This window comes from Apodemus sylvaticus, chromosome 2 (assembly GCF_947179515.1).
Source record: "Apodemus sylvaticus chromosome 2, mApoSyl1.1, whole genome shotgun sequence".
Taxonomy (NCBI): domain Eukaryota; kingdom Metazoa; phylum Chordata; class Mammalia; order Rodentia; family Muridae; genus Apodemus; species Apodemus sylvaticus.
The window spans coordinates 130581393-130601450 of record NC_067473.1 but is presented as its reverse complement, the minus strand read 5'-3'; the positions used below and the strand labels follow the sequence as shown (position 1 = coordinate 130601450).

General features: G+C 42.9%; 1 protein-coding gene across 1 annotated transcript in view; it reads left to right on the top strand.

Moving 5' to 3' along the window:
* Positions 1-1040, top strand: part of Eif4e3 (eukaryotic translation initiation factor 4E family member 3) — a 244052-nt gene extending 243012 nt beyond the window's left edge. The window contains exon 8 of the mRNA XM_052174428.1: positions 934-1040. Within this exon, the coding sequence (XP_052030388.1) occupies positions 934-954 (21 nt within the window). The 3' untranslated portion in view covers positions 955-1040. The remainder of the gene's footprint in view (positions 1-933) is intronic.
* The last annotated feature ends 19018 nt before the right edge of the window (positions 1041-20058 follow it).

Genomic DNA, 20058 nt, shown 5'->3' with positions numbered 1-20058 from the left:
AAGTTCCTAAAAAATCCTCATGCTTTGTGATAGAGGGGCAAAGAACAGTAGAAGGAGGTAGGTAAGCTCGGGTTAATGCCTGCGTCTGCAGCTGACAGGACTGGAATCTAAAGATGCTAAAAGGCTCTCTAGGACCATAGAGCTGAACAGTGACAATTCTGAGGGCAGACGAGGCTCCTCAATTCAGTACAGTGTATCTTCTCTCTCAGTGGAAATACCTATATGAGTGTGGTCCTTGTAGCACTCAAGACCATCTGAAGATGAAAATAGAATTATTTAACATAAGGGATCGTAACTTTTCTTCTCATTAGTTTTCTTTTTTGTGATTACTATCATCTCAAATAATTTAAAATCATTAATTTTAACATTTTTACATGATTTTTTATCCTATAGCAAAGAGCTGTATCTAACAAGAAAAGGTGCACACACACACATATATATATATATATATGATTCAAATTAACATGGTTTCATATTACCCAGACTCTTTCTGATAGGACATAATACATTTGAAATTCTGAGCTATTTTTAAAAAAATGATAGAAAGCTGAGTGGTGGTGGGACACTCTAATCTCAGCATTTGGGGCATGGGGCATAGGTAGATAGATCTCTTAAGTTCGAAGCCAACCTTGTTGAATTCCAGGTTCCAAATACAGAATGAATTCCATGTCAGCGAAGGTTATATAGAGAAGCCCTGTCTCAGAAAAACAAAAACAAAAACAAAAAAAACAAAGATAAAAAAATAATGGCCTGTGTCTTTGAAAGCCAGCTTTCAGCCCCTGCTTGTGAGCCTAACACTTGCCGTAGCCACACCGTCAGAATGGTTTCCTCCATCTCTAGAGTGGTGCCTGTGTTGTTGTTTGCAAGTTTAAGGAAGTAGTGGTTTTAGAAGTTACATCTTAGTTATGTGTAAAAAATATTTTTGTCTTGCAGCGTCCCAAGAGCTTCTGCTGACTATCCCGGTTTCCAAGGGAACCCTTTCGGCAATGGTGAGGACTGCGCTCCATTCTCTGCCTTGCGGTCAACCATGAGCGGCTGGGTGTGACGCCTGCCGGCCTAAAGGGTGAGTGAAAGTGGGTGACTCCTCTCTGGAAAGTCACAAGCCAGAAAGACAAGAAAAAAAGCAATCAAGCAAGCAAGAAAGCCAATGAAGACAGCAGCCCACTGGGGAGGAGAGTCCCACATTTTGAAAGCAGGGACACACTCTTATGTTGATCTGTCTCATTGTTAAACTCTTTGGGATAATTCTTAGTGAACTCAGAGCAAGGGCAAAGGGAAGCTTTTCTCACTCATCTTTTTGGTTCTAATAAGATTCTGAGGTATGGGCACTTAAACTTTTGGAACAAATGTACCAGTGTCTCAGTAATTGCTTTTTGAGTCCTGTCAGAACAGTAACACCAGGCACCCTGCAGTCCAGCCCTGGTTACTTCATCTTGAGTTCCAGTTTCCTCATGGAGCGCGTCCCAATCCTCAGCCCTCACAAAATGGTCTCCTGAGAAACCCAAAGGGTTGTAATGTTTGATTTGTAGGCAAGTTTCTTAAAAACTTTTGGGGATTTTTTTTTCCCACTGTCACCTGCCTTATCAGGTCATTCAGTGTCACGTTAGAAGGAACGTAATGTTTTCCTGTTAAATATATTTTCTATATTTGATATGATCTACCATGTTCCTCAGAAACTAGTGTTTTTCCTGTAATAATGAATAAACGTGACTTGCCCTTAAACCCAGTAACTTATTGAGGGAGAGGTTTGCCGGGTGGTGGTGGCGCACGCCTGTAATCCCAGCACTTGGGAGGCAGAGGCAGGGGGATTTCTGAGTTCGAGGCCAGCCTGGTCTACAGAGTGAGTTCCAGGACAGCCAGGGCTATACAGAGAAACCTTGTCTCAAAAAAAACCAAAAAAAAAAAAAGAGAGAGAGAGAGAGAGAGAGGTTTGTGGAGAAATGTCTGACATCTTGTGCTAATTTTGTCCTAGAATAGGGCCAGTTTATGGGAGCAGCTTACTGTCAGGAATTTACTGAGGTGTTGAGAGCCACTGGCACGCACTCATCTCATGAATGGAATTGTATTCAAAACACATTTAATGGGGAGAAGCATAATAGGGCAGAAAGAACACATATTCAAACGTAACTAATAATTAGCCGACAGGTATATAATCTCTTGTCTTTGATTCCCTGTATTCTGTACAAGGTCTCGTAATGGGTTAGATGGTGTCTGTGCTAACAAGGTTCTGAAGTCTGCTCAAAGCCTCTCCATTTACAGAGGGCACTGCCAAAGCCCATTCCATCTGACTAGGCTGCTCAGGTCTCTGGGCTTCTCTTGGAGTGGACATAGGAATTGGTGCTCAACTCATTACTCTTGCCAGGACATGTCTTCTGCTGATAAGTATCTCTTTAAAACTCAGTTATTTACCCAGGTGTTTGAAGGTTTTCCAGCTGGGGAGCATGTTACCAAACCTCTCTGTTTTCCCACAACAGTAGAGCAGACCCACTATTTAAGCTGTCCTGTCCTTCAGAAGCCTGCTGGCTTTCCTGCTTCTCATCAGACTGGACATACTCTCCATTTCTTTCCACTAAAGCTAGAGAGGGAGAAAACATCATCCTGTTACCGTCTGCACAGTAGTTTTTCTTTCATTGTCAAGAAGTAGGCAAATAATCAATGATAAACAAAAGATGAGGATGTTCATGGTATAATTAAAAAATGCCCAATGGAATCATGGGGTGTTAGAGCTGAGTGAGACCATTGTGGAGGGTTCCTAGCCAGGTTTGGGGTTCCCTTGCTTACAGAGGGCTTCCAGGGAAAGGGCCCTTTGACAGGCTTTGGTGCATGGTCTGTGCATGGGGAGCACATGACACCCATTAGGTGCACAGACAGGTCAAGCTCAGAATAAAGCTCAGATCTGCCTGGAGCAGAGAATTCATAGAAATGGCTAGAATTCTGAAGTTCTTGAAATGTCATGGAGCCCAGACTCTTACCCCTGACTTCAGTACTGAGAGTCTGACTCAGTCTCGCTGTCATGAAATTGTCGTGTGAAATTGAACAAAACCACATGAGTTGGTTCACTGAATACTCGGCTTATTTTGCTCATCAATTTCAGTTGTTAAGACTATCAGGAAAATCAGTCAGAAAGTGTGATGGAAAGTGCTTCTTTGAGGAAAAGGGGAAAAAAAGTACTGTTAGGCCATATTGAATATAGCAGCGCTAGTTTTTATAACTAAGGAACCTCTTCGTGTTTCTCAGACTGCCATGAACGCCCCTGGCTGTGTCTGTGGTAGGAAGCAGAGGCCCTGTGAGCTGGAGCATTTGTTCTGATACGACCGACCGTTCTCCCTGAGTTTGCTTTGAGGCCCAGCTGAGGATAAAATCTCTGTGATGCAGTGACTTGTCCTGCCCAGGTGCCTCACACCTGAGGGCCTGTTAAGCCCTTTCAGAATCAGCTCAGAGTCTTGTGCCTCTTACAGTTTATGGAGTAACCAAAAGATAGCTGATTATTTGGAGTCTTTAGTCTCATCATCAACTTTTGTTCTGAGTGAAGCATTTCCTGGAATGTGTCCTTAGGGTGAAGCAGGTCAGAGCCACAGGGGTGGGCGGTTAAAATGGCACATCACCTGCCGAAGGGCAGGGGAATGAAACTGAGATAAAAGGTTTTCAGATAGATCATCATAGCAGAATTGTTAGGATCAGAAGGTGGGTAATGTTCTGGGTCTGTGTTGTCACTGAACAGTGCCTGTGACACTGTAATACTATGACAAAATAAGGCTATCTGTCTGTGGGCTCTTTAAGGCCCCCCACTCACCTGGCAGACCTCTGCGTTGCTTCCTGTTTGCCTGGTGTGAGCGTGAAGCATTAGTTAATGTCGGTCCCTGTCTGAGGCATGGAGTGAAGAGCGGCTAAGTCTGTTGCATATTTAATAGGCAGCTAGCCATGGTTATTAATAAATGTGATAATAACAGTCTGGATTTGCATAGTGTTCCTGAGAAGATTGACGAGGGATGGCAGAGGTTCTAGCTTGTTTGTCAGGCTGTGCTCTGGCCTTGTACTGTCCCTACCACGAACCTCGCTACATATCTGGTGACACTGTAAGCATCACATGATGTGTGTGGTTTGTTCACATTGTTTATGAGGTTTCTACTTGTTTTTATTCAGTTGTCTGTGTGTGTGTGTGTGTGTGTGCACACGCGTGCGCGCGCGCATGCCTGTCTGTGTGTATATGGGGGGGGGTCAGAGGACAATCTTGTGGGTCCATCTCACATAGCATCTACTTTATTCTTTGAGACTGGATCTCTTCCTTGCCTGGAACTTACAGACAGGGCTAGCTAGTATTCTTGAGTCTGTTTCTACCCTCCTAGAGCTAAGATTACAAGGGCAGCGTTTAGACATGGTGGCTGGGGACCTCGACACAGGTCCTTACGCTTGCATGGCACGTGCCTTACCGACTTTGCCAACTTCCTACTTTCAGTTTCTCTTTGATCTTTCTCGTCACATTTTTGACTTTGGATTTGCAAAAAGTAGAAACTTACAAGATACAAACCCACCTCACTTCAAATCAGGCAAGAGGCGAGGTACTTTATGAGTCTTTGCTTTTTAAGTAAAACTTAAGAACAGGCACATCCTTTCCCATTCATCTGTCCCTCCTTCCCTCCTTCCTTCTCTCCCTCCCCCCTCTTTCATTTCTTCCTTCTTCCTTCCTTTATTTCTTCCTTCCTTTCTCTCTTTCACGAGTTATTTAGGGAGGGGGTCATGGCCCTTCAGATTTAGGGGAAGATGCATGCAGCTTGCCAGAGGTCTGAGAAGGGTGTGCGGGCTGACACATCTCTTTTTGGGCCACCTTGGGTTGCAGCATGTCAACTTGGGCCAAGCCACTTGGTTGTGCTTAAACCTCCAGTTTGTGAAATTTTGACTTTGAAAAGTAATTTTAACAATTTAATAAACTATATAATATGTTTTATAAGCTGGAGAGAATGATCTTAAGTATTTTGGTCTCTTTCATAACACAATGAAGCTAATATTGGTAAAAATACAGATCTTCACTCATGCCATAAAGAGAAGCGAGATTTAATAAGCATTTATAAGCACTGGCAGCTGCCTATCAGATTGTATAACTTGGGCTCCAGCATGCGGAGACAGTGTCAACTTAAATTTTATCTCCCCAGTATTTTCAACACGTTTATTTTTCCTCTCTCTCCAGTCCCTAACCTGATACAAGTAATGTAATTGGTGGGATATTTTCCACATAGCTAATTGGCTAATGGCCAATGATAGAAGCCATTGTCTGGCTTGATGAAGATCAGAAATTAACATGACATTTTCATGGAAATAATGGAATATATTAGCAACTCGTTCATTCAGCATGGACGGTGTCCATCCTGTCCTGCTCACTAGCAGAAGCAGGACAGCCGTGAAGGATTCTCTAGCCTCACGGCAGTGGCCGGCCAACCCGTGTCAAATGTGCCGTTATATCCTTCAGAAGGAACCATGAAGCTCATGAATGAATTATTCCCTTTGTCAATTAAAAAAGAAAACCCACTGACTACTATTGTAAGATTAAATTCCAATTAGAAGATTGCGTTTAATTCAGAAGCTGTAACGTTATTTTAATGAATTCTGTTGGAGACAGGCGGTTTATGTGGAATAAATTTATATGGGTGTTGGTAGATATAAATTCATAGGATAATGTTAAACATGTTACTTCATATATATTAGCTGTGAAATTTATTTCTCTCTAGTTATGTCCCCAAGGAGGTGGCTTCAGAGGGGAAAACATAGCTTCAAAAAAGAACCCTTTCTGATAGTGCTCTGAAACAGCCATTTCTCACTCATTTAAAAAAAAAAATCTGTTAAATCTCTGCATTAACCAAATTTATGATTCTTGCTGTATGCTATTTATAAAATTGAATATAGGTTTTTATGATATAGGAAATTAGGCTAGGGATGAGAATATGGCCCAACTTTGTAATAAAGGAGATCTGCGTTTATATTGCAGGTATTTCCCATTCCTCTCGAAGCCCCTTGTGGGATTATATAAGCATTTTTCTGGACATACTAATTTGCTTTAGAATAAACTTTTAATCTATTGGGAAGCTTTTGTTCATTTGACACCTACACGCACCTCTTGCCTAAATCAAGGATTTTCTCATTTTCCTCTCTGTCCCTGTGCTCACGGCAGACATTGGGATCAGGTGTTAGTCTGTGGGAATTTTCCACCCACCATCTTGTAGGTTATCAGCTCACCATCTGGGAAATCAGAGATGTCATCATGTGTAAAGCCTGGAGCTTTAGAGTAGTCCTTTGAGTTGGCCTTTGTTTGCCCAGCTCACCCTGACTGGCACACAGTCACTGAAAAATCTTCTATGTCACGTTCCTATGCTTCCTGTGACAGTAAGGGCCAGGGAGGTGGCAGAGCAGTAGGTGAGGGTACCAAAACATGCAAGCCTGAGGGTTTTGAATTCAGTCCCTGGGACCCACCTTAAAAGTATGTTGTACATACTTTTAAGGTGTACATACTTTTAAGACTGTACATCTACAGTCTTAGCATCCCTACAGTGAAGTGGGAGGCTGAGGTAGGATTGCTTGAAAGCTTGCAGGCAGGTTGCCCTGGTGCATGAAGTACAGATCAGAAGCGGCTATGTCCTGTCTCCCAAGGTTGTTCCCTGACCTCCATGTGTGTGCCCTAGCATGCTCAAATGTTGGCAGTGTTGATTTTGAGTGGTTAATATATGAATGCATAAGTATGCCTCTGTCTATGCATATATGCATATGTGTATATTTTGGGAGCTGGAGATTAAACTGTGCTAGGTAAGCTGCATCCTCAACCTGTTGTTTCTCCTGGACAGTGTTGTACCGTGTTGGCCTCTCACTTCTAACTCCTGAGTGCTGTGACCACACCCTCATGCCCAAAGGATTTTTGACAAATGTACCTGCACCTTGTCCCTAGTCTGCTGGGTAGTTTCTTTTCTCCCTAGTTTCTTTTCTTCTGGTTTTAGGTGAGACACGTTGTGAGGTTGTGGGGTTCATTTGTTTTTAATTTCTGTGATGTTGGATTAGATGAGCGGGAGTGGGGGAGGCTGTCCTCACCTTCCTTTCACCTATGTGTCAAGCCTAGCTCTGACTTGGTGAAGAAGTAGAGCTGTGAGAACTGGTGGGTGACTTTCATTCTGCCAACACAGTGTCTTTGCTGAAGGGCAGGCGCCCATGGATGCCAGGTGCTGACCCTGTGGGGTAACTCCTACATTTTTCTTTCATGGGTAAACCCTGCTTATCAGTAGGCTGTCACAGCTAGGAGAAAGGAATTCAGCCTTTGTATTTTACATGATGCCTTTCATGATGTAAAATTCTAGGAACTTGGACTATATCACACATTGTTCTAAAAAAACACCATGTTTTCAGTTAACTTGGTTGGAGTTATGTGCAGAGGCCATGAGAAGGAAATTTCCATCTCGTTTCATATGCAGGCAGCTGAGCTGCCTGTAGAGAATTGCCATCATTTTAATTCCTTCTTAAAGAAAAATGAGCAATTAGCACATTTAAGCTATCATTTAGTTAATGTACATTTTAATTTCATTTCAGTGTGCTATGTATTATTATTTGTGTTGATTATGTCACCAGAGTTCTGGAAAGCAATTGCAGGTGAAGATGCGGGCTGGCCACCTATCAGCCCTTCTTCAGAGGGGAATGCTGTTGACCTTGGTCAAGGATGACCAAACTCCTAGACCTCTGGCCATGTTCTGCTCTGATGGTGCCTCTTACGATTTCTCCCTGCACAGTAGGCTATGCAGTTCTGTCTGATTGATTGGATCGGGCTCATGAGATGGAATCTTTGTATCCCTCCTGCGTTCTGTGAGTTTAGTAATGTTTGTAAGAAATAATCATAGCAGACATCCATTAGACACTTATTTTCCCCCTGCACTAGCTTAAGTATCACATTGGTTATCTCATTTACTCCTAACAGCACCACTGTGTGGTGCATATTAGCATTCTGGATTTATTGTCGAGGCAGAAGCAGAGTGCTCAAGTCCCACGCATAGAATCACGGGGCATCAGAAGTGGGTTCTGCTGAAGCTGACGGTCCATATTGGCCTGACTGTTGGGCACCCCCTATGTTCCTGTTCTAGTGGATTTCATGGCTACCCAGGGCTTGCTTATGCTACTCCACAGGGAAGGTTGTGTAGTTTATATTTATCTTTGAGGGGGGAAAATGGGCTATGGATCTGGATAGCTAGCTCAGTGGGTAAGAGCACATGCAGTACACGTGTGAGGACTGAGTTCAGGTTCCCAGCGCCACCTGAAAAGCTGCGAATGACTGTGTGCTTGCTCTTAGCCACAGACCATGAGGGCTGGGATTACTGGGGCTTGCTCATTGCCAGCCTTGCTTCAGGTTCAGTGACCATGTCTCAGGGGACGGAGGCAGGGACTGCTATCCTTTAGCTTCCACATGTCTCCATGTTTATGTGTGTGTACTGGTACAAGATGCAGTGCACTTGACACTAAAGCTTGCTCTGCACATGAAGCCCACAGTAGAAAGGAGAACAGTTTCTTCGAAATTCCTCCCTGCCCCCAACATTTCTTATTTTCTAGCCAAGATTCTGGCCAGTGTGTAATGCCTTTCTGTCTTTTGGCAGCCCCTGGAGCAGCAATGCCTGAGTGTCTGGAACCCAGGAGCATAAACATAATAGGAATATATTAGCCCAACCCAAGAGAGAGCAGGTGTTCGAGGGAAGGCTGATGGGAGACCTTTGTGGTGGTGGGAAGGATGAGCGTTACGTGTGCCATTGAGGCCCCATGTCCATTGGCAGCACGGACTTCTGCTCTTTGGATAGCTCTGCAGTATAAGCAGCCTAGACTCATTCCAGGAACGTGTGGGATTTTGTACTATTTTTAACATCAGGTGCACTTGGGTATTAATAAGGGAACTTTTCTCTATATATTTCTGAAAGTTGCAGGCTAGGTTATATAACCGTGAGTGACATTCCACTTGTGGTTTCTCTGCACCTCCTTGGAGAAGATGGGAAACTGAGGGCCAGCGTGTTGCTGTCCCGGTGGCCGAGAACTGTAAGGGATTTTATAGCTTTCTAAAATCTTAGACTATTTTTAGCCTTTGCAAGGTGTGTGGGGGCTGGAGGGGCTTATTTGGCTGAGTGCTTGCTATGAACATATGAAGATCTGAGTTTGGACCCCAACACCTACAGAAAAATGCCTACACTGTCTTAGTTTGTGTCTGTGATCCCAGTGCTGGGGAGAGGTTGGGAGTGAGGGGTGACTCTCTGGAGCTCTCTGGCTGGCCCTTCTAGCCAGATGCATGCGCTCCAGGTTCAGAGACAGCAAATGGGAGAGGAGCTAAGGGAAGTACGTCACATTCATTTCTGACTTCCAAACACATGTTCCCCTGCCCTAACATGTACCCACCCCTGCATGTGTGTATGAGTTGAGGGGGTGGGGCAGATGAAGCCTTTTGTAGCACACTTGTTCTAGTGGTTGATAAACCAGTCAAGAGGTACAGCATGTCTTTGCAGTCTGCTCCCTTTTCCTCATAGCTGCTGGGGTATTGGATTTATTAGAGCCTTGAGGTTAGAAGCAGTGCATAGGGTCAGCCCAGTCTTGAGTTAATTTTCTAAACAATGCAGATCCAGTGGTTTAGCCTGGTACCTGAACATTCTGTGTCTAGCCTAGCCAATAACAGTAGTGAACATACCAGAGTAATTGTGACAGGCCAAGGGTTATAATATTTGTGTTAGATATCTTCCTATAATAGTTCCCTGAATCATTTCATAGTAGCTAAAGGAATTCTAAGCTTGGAACTCACTGTCTTCTCTTCTCTCACTCTGTAAGGCCTCAAATTAGGGTATTAATGGGGTACACTGACATAGACTGTCCTTTGAGGTAAGATGTTTATCAGGACAGTTATAGATAGGTATTGGTAGACAGCAGGTTTGTGGAGGCTCTGAGGAGAGTTCAGGCCTAGGTGATGTGGATGTTCCCTCTTACATGCTTCAGGAAAAAGTGGGAGCTCTCTTGTCATGTAGTTGATAGTAGCTCACAGTAAGGGATTCCAGTGAGGCTTGCTCTGATCCCTGCTGACTGGAGCAGGGATGAAGGTTGCACATTTGGTTATTGTTGTGTCTTTCATAAGGGACTTGCTACCTGCAGCCCCTGCCTAATTTGTCCTAGGTGTGGGTTGATTAGCTTCTTTGGGGGCAAGGAAGATTACATCCCCAGGTAGACTTGGTAAGGTTCCTGCAATTTCTTTTCAGCAGTGGGAATTGCAGCCAGTTATGAGGATGAGAGAGAGCAGTTCTGTCAGGGAGCATGTACAGTAGCTTCAGTCCAAAGGTCACATCCTCCAAGTACTTGAGGCCACACTTTTCAATGCTTTTGACCTAAGAACTGCCCAGGAAAGGTGTTAAATTTATATCGTCAGGTCCACAGGTTCTCTCAAAAGAACACGATCACTGAACCAGACTGGACAGCTTCAGATCTCCCTCACAATGTAAGCTTGGCCAACACACTGATCTTTCTAAAGCCTCAGTTTGCTCATATGGCAAGTGGGGGCAAGGTTGTGATGTCTTATTGGTTGTGAAAAGTCTGTAGAAGAGCTATGACCTAACCACCAGGAATATATGTTTCTTGTAACCATATTTGCCCTCGTGAGATATTTGCAGATTTTCTTTTTACCATCAGGATCATTGCGAGTGGAAGGGTGAAAGCCCCGACTGCACTATTTGGTGGATAAACTTCCTACCTTCTGAAGCTCAGGAAGGTGTTTTTTTTTGTGGTTTAAAAAAAATTTTTTTTTTGAATCGGTGTTAGAATTTTTACACAGATCTTTGAAAAAAGCATTCTGTCATAAAAGCCTGTGTGAGTTGACATGTGTAAATATGCAGGTAGACAGTTTGAAGAAACGTGTATTATTTACTGATCAATGCGGTGTCTCCCCTGGGCCATTACACTCAGTCATTTCCTGTCAATCTCTTGGTGCTGTTATAATCAGTCTATGGATATGCATATTAAGATATAAGGAAGTTATTGTGCATGGGTGTCGGCAGCTTTTTAATTAATAATGTTGTTGCTTTAAAAAGGTGTCAGGCTAGTTTATTTGTAGGGTGGTTAATAGTCTACTGAATTGCATGAGAATGTAAGATGTCCTGTTCTAGGCTGGTGGAAGGTGTGGGTAGCTCGGAGTGGCACTGGTGTGTATGCACCCCAGTGAGGTGGCTCAGTGGCTGAAGTGCTGGCTGTGCAAACCTGATTGATGATCTGAACTCAGACCCCCAGAAGCCAGGGGAAAGGCAGACACATCAGTGCTTGTTTGTAATCCCTGCACTTCTGTGGGAGGATGGGAGGCTGAGACAGGAGAATCCAGAAGCTCACAGTCTGTAGCCTGTGGTACAGGGCAGCAAACAGTTAAAAGACCCTGTCTCAGACAGCATGGGGCAGGGGACAGTACCCAAGGATGTCCTCTCACTTTGGCACTATGAATGAAGATCAGATATGTTATGTGGATGACGGCAACTCTGACTTCTCTGTCTCTATTAGAGAAGAGCAGTACTTTTCAAGAAACAACAGAAGAATGATTGATAGAAGTTTATGAGCTGCTTGGTTGATTACAGCTGTTCCCCTCTGGCACCATGGAGCAGTGAAGCAAGGGCCCTATGCAAATGAATGGGCGTGGCTGAGTTCCAGTCAGACTTATTTATAGACATGGGAAGATGAAAGTCAGGTCTTTTTCCCATGTCATAAAGGAGTAATACTCTTTTCACTTTGTCCTCATCCATTTCAGAATAACACTACAGGTAGCTCATTGGTAGCAAGTTGGATTTGGCCTGAGGTATGGCTCTTGCCAAGACCCTGTCCAAGAGGTCCGAGAGTACACAGGAATCTCAAGTTTCTGTTATTTATACTGACATACAAAATTAGTGTGTGTGTGTGTGTGTGTGTGTGTGTGTGTCGGATACAGGTGTCACAATGCACGTGTCTTGAAGGTCTAAGGACAGCTGACAGGAGACATTTCTCTCCTACCACAGGGTTGGGTCCTCAGGATTGAACTCAGTTTGTTAGGCTTGGGAACAGGCACCCTTACCCACTGAGGCATCTTTCCAACCCCCTTTTAAAAATGTGTTCTGTGTTTGCATGTGCAAGTGCGCATGCATGTACACCAGTTGAACACAGAAGACCACCCTTAGTGTCATCCTCAGGTATTTCAAGACAGGGTTTCTCAATGGCCCAGATTAGCCAAGTAGGCTAGACTGGCCAACCAGGGAGCACCAAGGTGCTTCATCTGTCTACCTCTTCAGCGCACAGCACCATACTTGGCAGTTCCGCATGGGTTTCCAATGGGAAAAACGTATTGCAACTAATTTTCATTTTGAGGTAAGCTGTCCTGTATAGTTATTGATTCATTTGGAGTGACTTTTTATGAGCCTCTCTTCTTTTTTTGAGGTAGAAGTGAGGCTGGGAATAGATAACGCAGTGAGGGAGAAGCCATGGAAGGAGCAGGACATTGGAAACCATTGTGTAATCTGTCTCTATTCCCTTCATAGCCAACACGTTCTAGAAGCCATTGCATATCACACCAGGAAAATTTAAGTTTCCTAGTAGATGCAAATGAAAGTTTTAAAAAAGAGAGACTTATATATTATTTTAATACATTCAGTGTATATTAAATCTGTGGCAAAAATAGAATTAGCACATCATCTCGTTTCAGATAATATTGCTTAAATGCAATGTTTAATAAAAGTTTTAGAGGTTTGAAAAAAACAGAATTATTGTTCAAGTGATAGATACTTGCCCGCAGCAGAATTTTTATAGTGATTATGAATAGGAAATTTTCTTTTAAGTGACCATTAACATAGATTTTGAGGGAGCTAGAGAAGTGGCTCAGTGGTTGAGAGAACTTACTAATCTTGCAAAAGGCCTAGGTTTGGTTCCTGACATTCACATGGTAACTTAAAATTGCCTGTGACTCCAGTTCCTCTTCTAGCCTCCGTGGGTTTATACAGGTATGTAGTGCACATAACGCACGCACACACACACACACACACACACATACACACACACAAATCAATAACTACATATATAAATAACGCTTTAAAATATATTCTGAGTAAAGTAGTTCCATGTCAGGTGAAAAAAAATTTATCTAGGAAAAGAATGATCAGAAGAGACTGGAATTCTGGCTAGAAGTTGGCTTGGGCAGATGCTGTATTCTCAGTGGTAGAATTTGTCTAGCATTTTGAGGCCCCTGAGTTACACATCCAACATCTTAACAATGAATAATAATAAAGCATGGTTGGAAGTTGCCTCACATCAGCGTTCTTCCTGGTTCTTTGCTAGGTATCTCCATGTTTCCTCTACACTGGTGGGAAGTCCAGGTAGGGGGCGATTGGAATGGGGAAGGAGAGTTTGCAGACAGTTTTCATCATCAATTCCAAGGGTAGAGCTATGAGAGAGAGGAAATGTTCAAAGACAATTGTGCATGGCACAGTTCTCCAGACATCCCATTCATAAGGGACGACGGAAGCCTGACAGAGAGCAGACCATTCCTCGTCTGTGTCATGGTAAAACTGGATTGGACATGCAAGGGAGACTTTCTGATTGTCAGCCCTCCAGGATTTGTGAAGCAGTGTATTGTTAATGCAATCGTAGAACAAACATCCGGAGACAAGATGAGCCTCTCTGAGACAAACAGTGACTTCACACACAGACCTTCATTGTAATGAAAAAGGTAGGGAGTGGGAGAGAGAGTCCTCACAGGTAGTTGTGTGCTGACAGCCCTTCAGGTTACTTACCTGCTCTTTGTTGAATAACACACAAATGTGTGCCAGGATCTAGTGCCAAGATGTGGAACCTTTAATGGGAAATAGCCAAGTGTGATGGTTGCTGACACAGGCTGTTAGTATGAAAGCTTGCCTTTGAATCCTGCATCCTTTGGTAAGTCACATCTCTCTGTACCTCAACTTACTTTTAAAGGGGACATTTTAGGTGATTGTGAAACTAAAAGTGCAAATTTATAGAAAACAGAGTTGGCATAGACTGTATTCTCAGTAAATAACAAATAGCTCATGATCAGCCCTAAAGCTTGGCAGCTTGACCTAGATTTTAAGAAAGTGCTTTGGTGTCAGTAGGGTAGACTATTTCATTCTCCCCTCTAGGGTGTTCAGGATGTGAGAGTGTGTGTCTGTGTCTGCCTGCCTCTGTCAACGTCAGGTGATTGTCACAGCATTCATAGCGCATTCAAAGACCTTGTAATTTCTACATTCTGTGTGAGGATGAATCTCGTAGCTTCTCTCTACTCTGTGTGAGTTTTATACTTCAGTCTTGTGTGGACCTCAGTATATTTGAGTAACTGTAGGTATGGTGTACTTGAATTTTCTTTTTAAGACTTACTGTTATTTGATGTGTTTGTGTGTGTGTGCTTTTGACCATGAAGGCTAGAAAGGAATTAAATTCCCGAGCTCTTGAGTTATGGATGGTTGTAGGCCATCCAATCTGGGTGCTGGGAGCTAAACTGTTGCTCTGGAAGAGTATTGAGAACTCTTAACTGCTCAGCCAGCTCTCCAGCCCTTGAATATTGGAGACAGGTTATAGATGTGCATCTTTGACTGAGCCTTAGAGCTAGGAAGTTCTTTTAAAAGCTAGGCTCCAATCTGCTTCCAGTAAGCCTTCTACTAAATCATTGTGTTGCATTCCTACAAATACTGTCTCCTGTACATGGTAACCTGTTAGCAATGTGAGGTCCTTCTCAGATCTTCTGCAGGCTGGCCAATACTCTGCTTGCTGTTCCTGTCCTGTATAGGTTTTTTGTGCCCCATGACCATCTTGGTTGCATCTCAGGGCACCAACAGATTTGCGTGCATATCATTATTGATTTGTAATTCACTTAAAGGTGCCTTTTTCTGGCAAAACCATCTTCTGCATTTGGAAGTGAAATGTTTTGACTATCCTTAACCCACTTCCTAAATTTCAAATCTGGGAAGCTGGCATCCAGAGAGTCTGCTGCTAGAGAGTTGTAAATTCCCTTTGAAACTTGGGTTGCTGGAGTAGGCTTGTCTTTGTTTGAAGGCAGGCACCTGTGAGGCAGTCTTAGCGATAGATGACCCTGGATCTGGTCCCCAGTATAAGGGTTCAGTGAGTTCCAGTCGGTGTTCCATTCTTTCTTCCCTGTCAGTTCTTTCATTGTCATGACAGGAAGTCTGTGAGTATTTGCTTCTTGTTTCAAGATGTCAAAAGCAATGCTGCTTTGGTTGAGTTGGAGACTTGGCTTAGACAAATTCAACTGGAGAGTTTAATTTTACTTGATACATTTATTTTTCCTTCCTTCCTTCCTTCCTTCCTTCCTTCCTTCCTTCCTTCCTTCCTTCCTTCCTTCCTTCCTTCCTTCTTTCCTTCCTTTCTTCTTTCTTGAATGTGACCAGAACTATTTATCATATATACTTAAATTGTATAATTTCTTCATTCAGCCTAAAAAATGATGCCATTTGTGATATCTTTTGCTTTTCCGTTTGTTTCAATGCCAAAAATTGTACGTGCAATACAAAATAACCTCATATTGGGCATAGATGATTTTTATTCTTTGAGACTATTTGAAGCGATTGTCTTAAAGCTCTGTCATCCTCAGGCTCCTCTCCTTGATACCAGGAATGCTTGCTTGATTTTCTTTCAGCTTCTCCCTTGCCTTCTCTCTCCATCCAGCGTGAGTCCCAGAGAGGAAGCCAATCACAGCTATAGCGGCGGTCGGCAGATTGCAGAGTACATTTTCGGGCATGTACAGTGTCTTGAGGGATGGCTGGGTGCCTTCTATGATACTTAACACATTTCCTGAACATGGAGGCTCACCATGGCAACAGCCGTGTCACATGACACCCCAGTGACACATGTGAGGTGCTGTCACAGCTCATCCCAGGTTGAACGCCTGTGACTCATTGTTTCCACTGACACAGTGACTACTGTAACTTGCAGTTGGAAGGTTCTGGGCTTTTCAGTGCCATTACTGAGCACTGACGCCCATGGCGCATGGAGGGCTCGAGGAAGGGAGGCGTAAATAAATAAGCGCGCGCTGTAAACATTGCCTTCATTAGCTTTGCAGAGAAATACTTGTTCACCAGTCAACCTTCTTGTCACTCACATTCTTTTCCTCTCTCCTTTGAAAAGCATATTTTGTTGCTAACACCTTGGAAGCTTGAAAATGATTTTTATTTTTAATTCAAGCTCTATCCACGTCTACTTGGCACACGTAACGGGAGAGAGTTCACGGTGGCCCCTTTTAGTATTTATTTATATTCTTCACATGTAGCAGATTTACTGATGAAGGCATGATTCCGGGAATATTATTTTTCTCATTGTGAAATATATAGAATCCATAAATCAGAGTCAGGGTAGTATGTGACTATTGCTCATATAGGGGCCTGAAGGTTCTATTATATCAAAGGACTGCTTTAGAGGACCGCGATGGGTAGTATTTTAACATATTTTAATTTCTGAGTGATTCAGTGAGTGATTAAAAAAGTTGATGTGGAATCTGGAAGACATTAAAGAGATGTCAAGGACAGACGGGTTTTGATTTGTAGCCTAATGAAATGTTTTCCCAACTTTTAAAGATTTTTTTTCTCTTTTTTCGTAGAACTTTAATCATTTGCTTGTGTTTCTGGCATGGCAAGGTTATTCCTGTTTCTGTTCAGTGGTGGATCCAAAGTGAAATGGGATAATTTTTAATTAGCAAAATTATAAATCCATTTGCAGCCAAATGTTTCTTGTCTTGTATAAACTGTGATGTTTCACATTTCCCCTTAATCATTTTGGAAAGTTAATTCGGGAGATCTGCTTCAGTTGCTGCTGTTATATATGGATAGAGATTCTTGGTATTAGAAATTACCTTGCGATTCTCCTCCTTGTGTGGTCTGAATAAGCATCGTTTGTTATCGCATGTTACTGGTCGAGGCTTTGTGGTTATGTGCAGTGGATATAGTCATCAGTCCTGTGGTGCAGATGCATTGCTATGTATCATAGGAGGGAGGAATTTTCTCAGATGTCAGGAGTGTTTGTAGTAGGGTTTGGTTGTACAGGTTCAGAACTGCTTTGGTTGAGGTTGCCTGAGTGTTTATTTAAGTCAAAATGCCATGCATTTGCTTTATATCCTACCTGTAGGCATAGCGACAGCTCTTGAAGGTGTGTTTTATTAAGGAGAAGAGACGTGTGAGCCACGGCATGGCAGCCTGCTCACAGTTCTCCAGACGCCTCACTTTACATCTGAGGGGGCAGCTTTGCCTTCTCTCAGCACTCTTCAGACCAGTACTTAGAAGGGAACAAATTCTGTGCATACGAAGAGGGATTTAAGTGTTCAGAGTGTGAGAGTCTGCTTAGACTGAGGGCCTTCCCAGCCCTTCAAACCTTGACTCTTACTGGGAGCTGTGGAATTTTATAGTGTTTCTCTTGGACCCTTTGGGTATGTGTGAGGAGTACCAGATCCTGCCCTCCTTATTGCACCATTGCTGTGGAATGATGGTGGTGTAAACTTGCTAGAGCGGTGGTTCTCAACCTGCAGATCACAACCCATCTCGTGGGTCAAATGACCTACTTGCCTGTGTTGCCTAAAACATCAGAAAACATGTGTATTTACATTATGATTCATAACAGTAAAAAATTACAATTATAAAGGAAAAGTGAAAATAATTTAGTGGGTAGACGTAACCACAACCTGAAGCACTGTCTTAAATGGTCAAGGCGTTGGGAAGGTTGAGAAGTACTACCATAGAGGAAGCTGGGCCCGCCATAGTGGTTCAGGGTTGTTTACAAAAGCCCTCATCTCTAGACGTGAGTCTCTGCAAACCACAGGTATCTCTTACCAAGTTCAAGTGGAAAAAGGAGATACAAATTTCTTTTAGATGAGTAATTTCATTATGAAGTTATTTCTTAAGGTGCTAGCTTCCTAGGGAGTGCCATAGATTTAACTACTTACCATTGAACTGAGAACCAGAATAAGAAGCAGGAACCTTCTCCTAAAAACAGATACACAGAAAAGGCTTGATTAACCACCGGCTGAATGCTAGTGTTGTTTTGAATTTAAGGAGACAGTTACAGTTAGAGCCTTGTGTGTCTTATAGGATTTCCTTAGAATCCTTGTCTGGATTTGGTAGAGAAATTGCCTGTAGAGGTGAAGACGGCAGATGGGATGGTTCAGTCAATGAATTGCTTGCTGTGTAGACTTGAGGACTTCAGTTTGATCCCCACGACCCACTTAAAAAGCTGAATGGTGCTCCCTTAAAATCTCAGCTCTGGGAGGCCAAGACAGGCAGATCCATCAGACAGCCTAGCTTACTTGCTGAGTTTCAGGCCAGTTTCAAAATCAAGAATAGGTGAACAGCATCTGAGGAGTTAATATTTGAGGTTGTCCGCTGCACTCCATGTGTGAACATGCCTGTGCGTGTATACCCTGGTTCATAAACACATGCATACATGAACGGCCCCCCTCCCCACCAGTAGAGCCAACTCTGATGATATTGTTAATTCTCTGAAATAGAACCTGCTGGTTTTTTTCTAGGTAGTTTCTTTGCTAAAGATGTGGAAAAATGATCCACTGTCAGTGCATTTTCCAATACCTCTTACAGACTAACTGGATTTGGGGTGCTTGAAGTGTGTGTGTGTGTGGGGGGGGGTGACAATGAGGGTACGCCCTGGATTTGTTTCAAACATCTCACCGCTTGATGTCGTGAGAAGATTTGGGATGCATTGATAAGTGAGCTGTATCATCTGCAGTTTTACCTGTTGCCTTTTGTTTTACGTGGATGGCAGAAAAATTCAAATGGCATGCGTGGCTCACCTCGAATTTTTTGTTGTGTGGCCACATTAATGAACCTGTCACACTCATGATTTAAAGTCGCAGTTCCTGTTCCTAAAGGGGCACAGTGTTTCCTAAACCGGCGCATTTTGTCAGCCATAAATATAACAATTTAAAATACTCCCTTATTGATTATCATCTGATTGTAAGCAAATCAGTTTCAGCCATTTCCATTTCTTACATGCTGTGGTGTGACCTGTTTATTTAGAGTCAGGTAGTTGACATTCACGTAGTGATATGGAATTTTATTACAAAGTCTCCTTTATTTTATTTTATTTTATTTTATTTAAAAAAATCTTTCCTCTCATCATGTAAACCTGTGTGTCTTAAACTGGGATGCATTCACCACTGTTGTATGTCTGAGTAATGAAGACATACTTCTAAGATGGAGAAAATATATTCTGGTGTATCCCTATTTTTCTTGATTTTTTTGTTGGAAAGGATATTGCTTTTATAATTTAAGTGATCCATCTGATGCTGCCCATACAATGCTCTGTGGGTGTCATATATGTGTGAATGTGTACACTGAAGTGTATTATATGTGTGGTTTTCTGGTCCTGGAGATGCACAGGGCCTCACACATGCTAGCTGAATGCTTATCCACTAAGTTCTACTCTAGCTATCTCTTCAACATAAGGTTTTAAATATTTGCGATGACACTTCCTGAATATATAGGTTCCCCTTGGTTTAGCCTTTCAGATTGTTTCTTCTTCGTGTAGATCAGAACTGTGGGTCTTCCGAGGCTCTCCAGTACCAAGCACAGAGCACCTTTAGGACTGGAGTCAAAAGATGGGGGGAAAGCGAGTCAGTACCAGGGAGAGGAAGACTTTGCTCCTGAGATTTATTAAGATGCCTCACCCCAGAGTTTGCTTCTGACATCAAGTGTGCATCTTTGGCTAATGCATGTTACCAGCTTTTTTCTCTTTTTCTCTATCTTGGTAACATATATTCCCAAAAGGTCCGGCACTACCCGGAGAGCAAGGCCTGAAGTCCTTCTGTTACCTTAGGTGGAGAACAACATTGGAATGAGCTCTGGGTTCAAACTTTGACCCATATCTTAGCCATCTAACCTGGTTATAAATCATTTAGTTATTCTTTTTTTTTCCCCCTCTGAGATTTATGTAGCCTGGCTGTCCTAGAACTTGCTCTGTAGGCCAGGCTGGTCTTGAACTCACAGAGATCTGCCCACCTCTGCCTCCTGAGTGCTGGGATTGAATGCATGCTGTCCTGTTGAT